General features: G+C 37.8%; 1 protein-coding gene across 1 annotated transcript; it reads left to right on the forward strand.

Moving 5' to 3' along the window:
* The first annotated feature begins 437 nt into the window (after window positions 1-437).
* LOC140807446 (uncharacterized) lies at window positions 438-977 on the forward strand. Its single transcript, XM_073164292.1, has one exon. It carries the CDS (start codon window positions 438-440, stop codon window positions 975-977), a length of 540 nt encoding a protein of 179 aa, XP_073020393.1.
* Window positions 978-1,221: the final 244 nt, after the last annotated feature.

A 1,221-nucleotide genomic window follows, 5' to 3' on the forward strand; every position in this document is an offset into this window, starting at 1 on the left:
TTTCAGAACTTTGTTGTATTCATTATAGTGTGTTGTAAAGCTAAGAGTTTCAGTAGGCTAAGGGTAAGTCCTACTGAAGTAGGTGTGTACAAAAGTTGTACTGTAATAGCCAAAGTCTTTTAGTGATACCTTCTGGAGACATAAGAAGGGGAGACGTAGAAGATTTCATCTTCGAACTTCTAGAAAAAACACTATCTATTGCCTACAGTTTTATTATTTTCACCCTCATACCATCAGATCGTTTCCGTACTTATTATTGTGATCTGCTAGATATTTATTCGAACAAGAAAGGTTATAATCTCTAACAGGATTCTAGCACCCTTTGCAAAAACATCCAACAATAGAACGAGTTTATTAACCCTCCTCTAAACTCGATATCGATCCCCAACAACTGGTATCATAGCAGGCTATTCTTGTTCTATAAATTTACAATAGAAATGGCACATTTCAGTAAAGTCCCTATGTTCTCAAAAGAAGATTTCCATGACTGGAAGATCAGAATGAAAGCTCATCTTGAAGCTCAAGACGATGACATGTGGTTTGTCATCACAGATGGTCCATTGAATATTATAAAGCCTAATACTGCTATTTCTATCACTGATGGAGCACCACAAATGCTCAAAAAGCCAAGAAGTGAATGTACAGGAGAGGACAAGAAGAAAGCAAACTTCGACAATGTTGCGAAGGATATTCTCTACAAAATACTTGATAAAAACACCTTCAGCAAAATCAAGATGTGTCCTACAGCCAAAGAAATCTGGGAGAAACTCATCCAGATTTGTGAAGGAAATGAACAGACAAAAGAAAACAAGCTGTCTGTGGCAATGAAAAAGTTTGAAAATCTAAAGATGAAGGCTGGAGAAACTCTGAGCGAGTTTGATGAACGTTTCAGCAGCTTAGTAAATGAGCTAGCAACACTGGGAAAGGAATATGACACTAGAGAAGTAGCACACAAAGTGATGAGAGCTTTACCCTAAGAATGAGACGTCAAGACAATGGCGATGAGAGTCTCAAAAGATCTGAACAAGTTAGAACTACATGACTTGTTCGCATACTTGAAAGCTTATGAGTTTGAGATGGAAGTGAGAAGCGGAGAAGAGCACTTATCAAATCCACCTACCAAGGCTCTTGCAGCTACTGCTACTAATTCAGTTGTTACAAATGTTTCACCTACTGCTGAAATAACATCTGACAAGACTGCTGAAAAAATCAGCAATGATG

Source organism: Primulina eburnea, chromosome 1 (genome assembly GCF_022965805.1).
Source record: "Primulina eburnea isolate SZY01 chromosome 1, ASM2296580v1, whole genome shotgun sequence".
Taxonomy (NCBI): domain Eukaryota; kingdom Viridiplantae; phylum Streptophyta; class Magnoliopsida; order Lamiales; family Gesneriaceae; genus Primulina; species Primulina eburnea.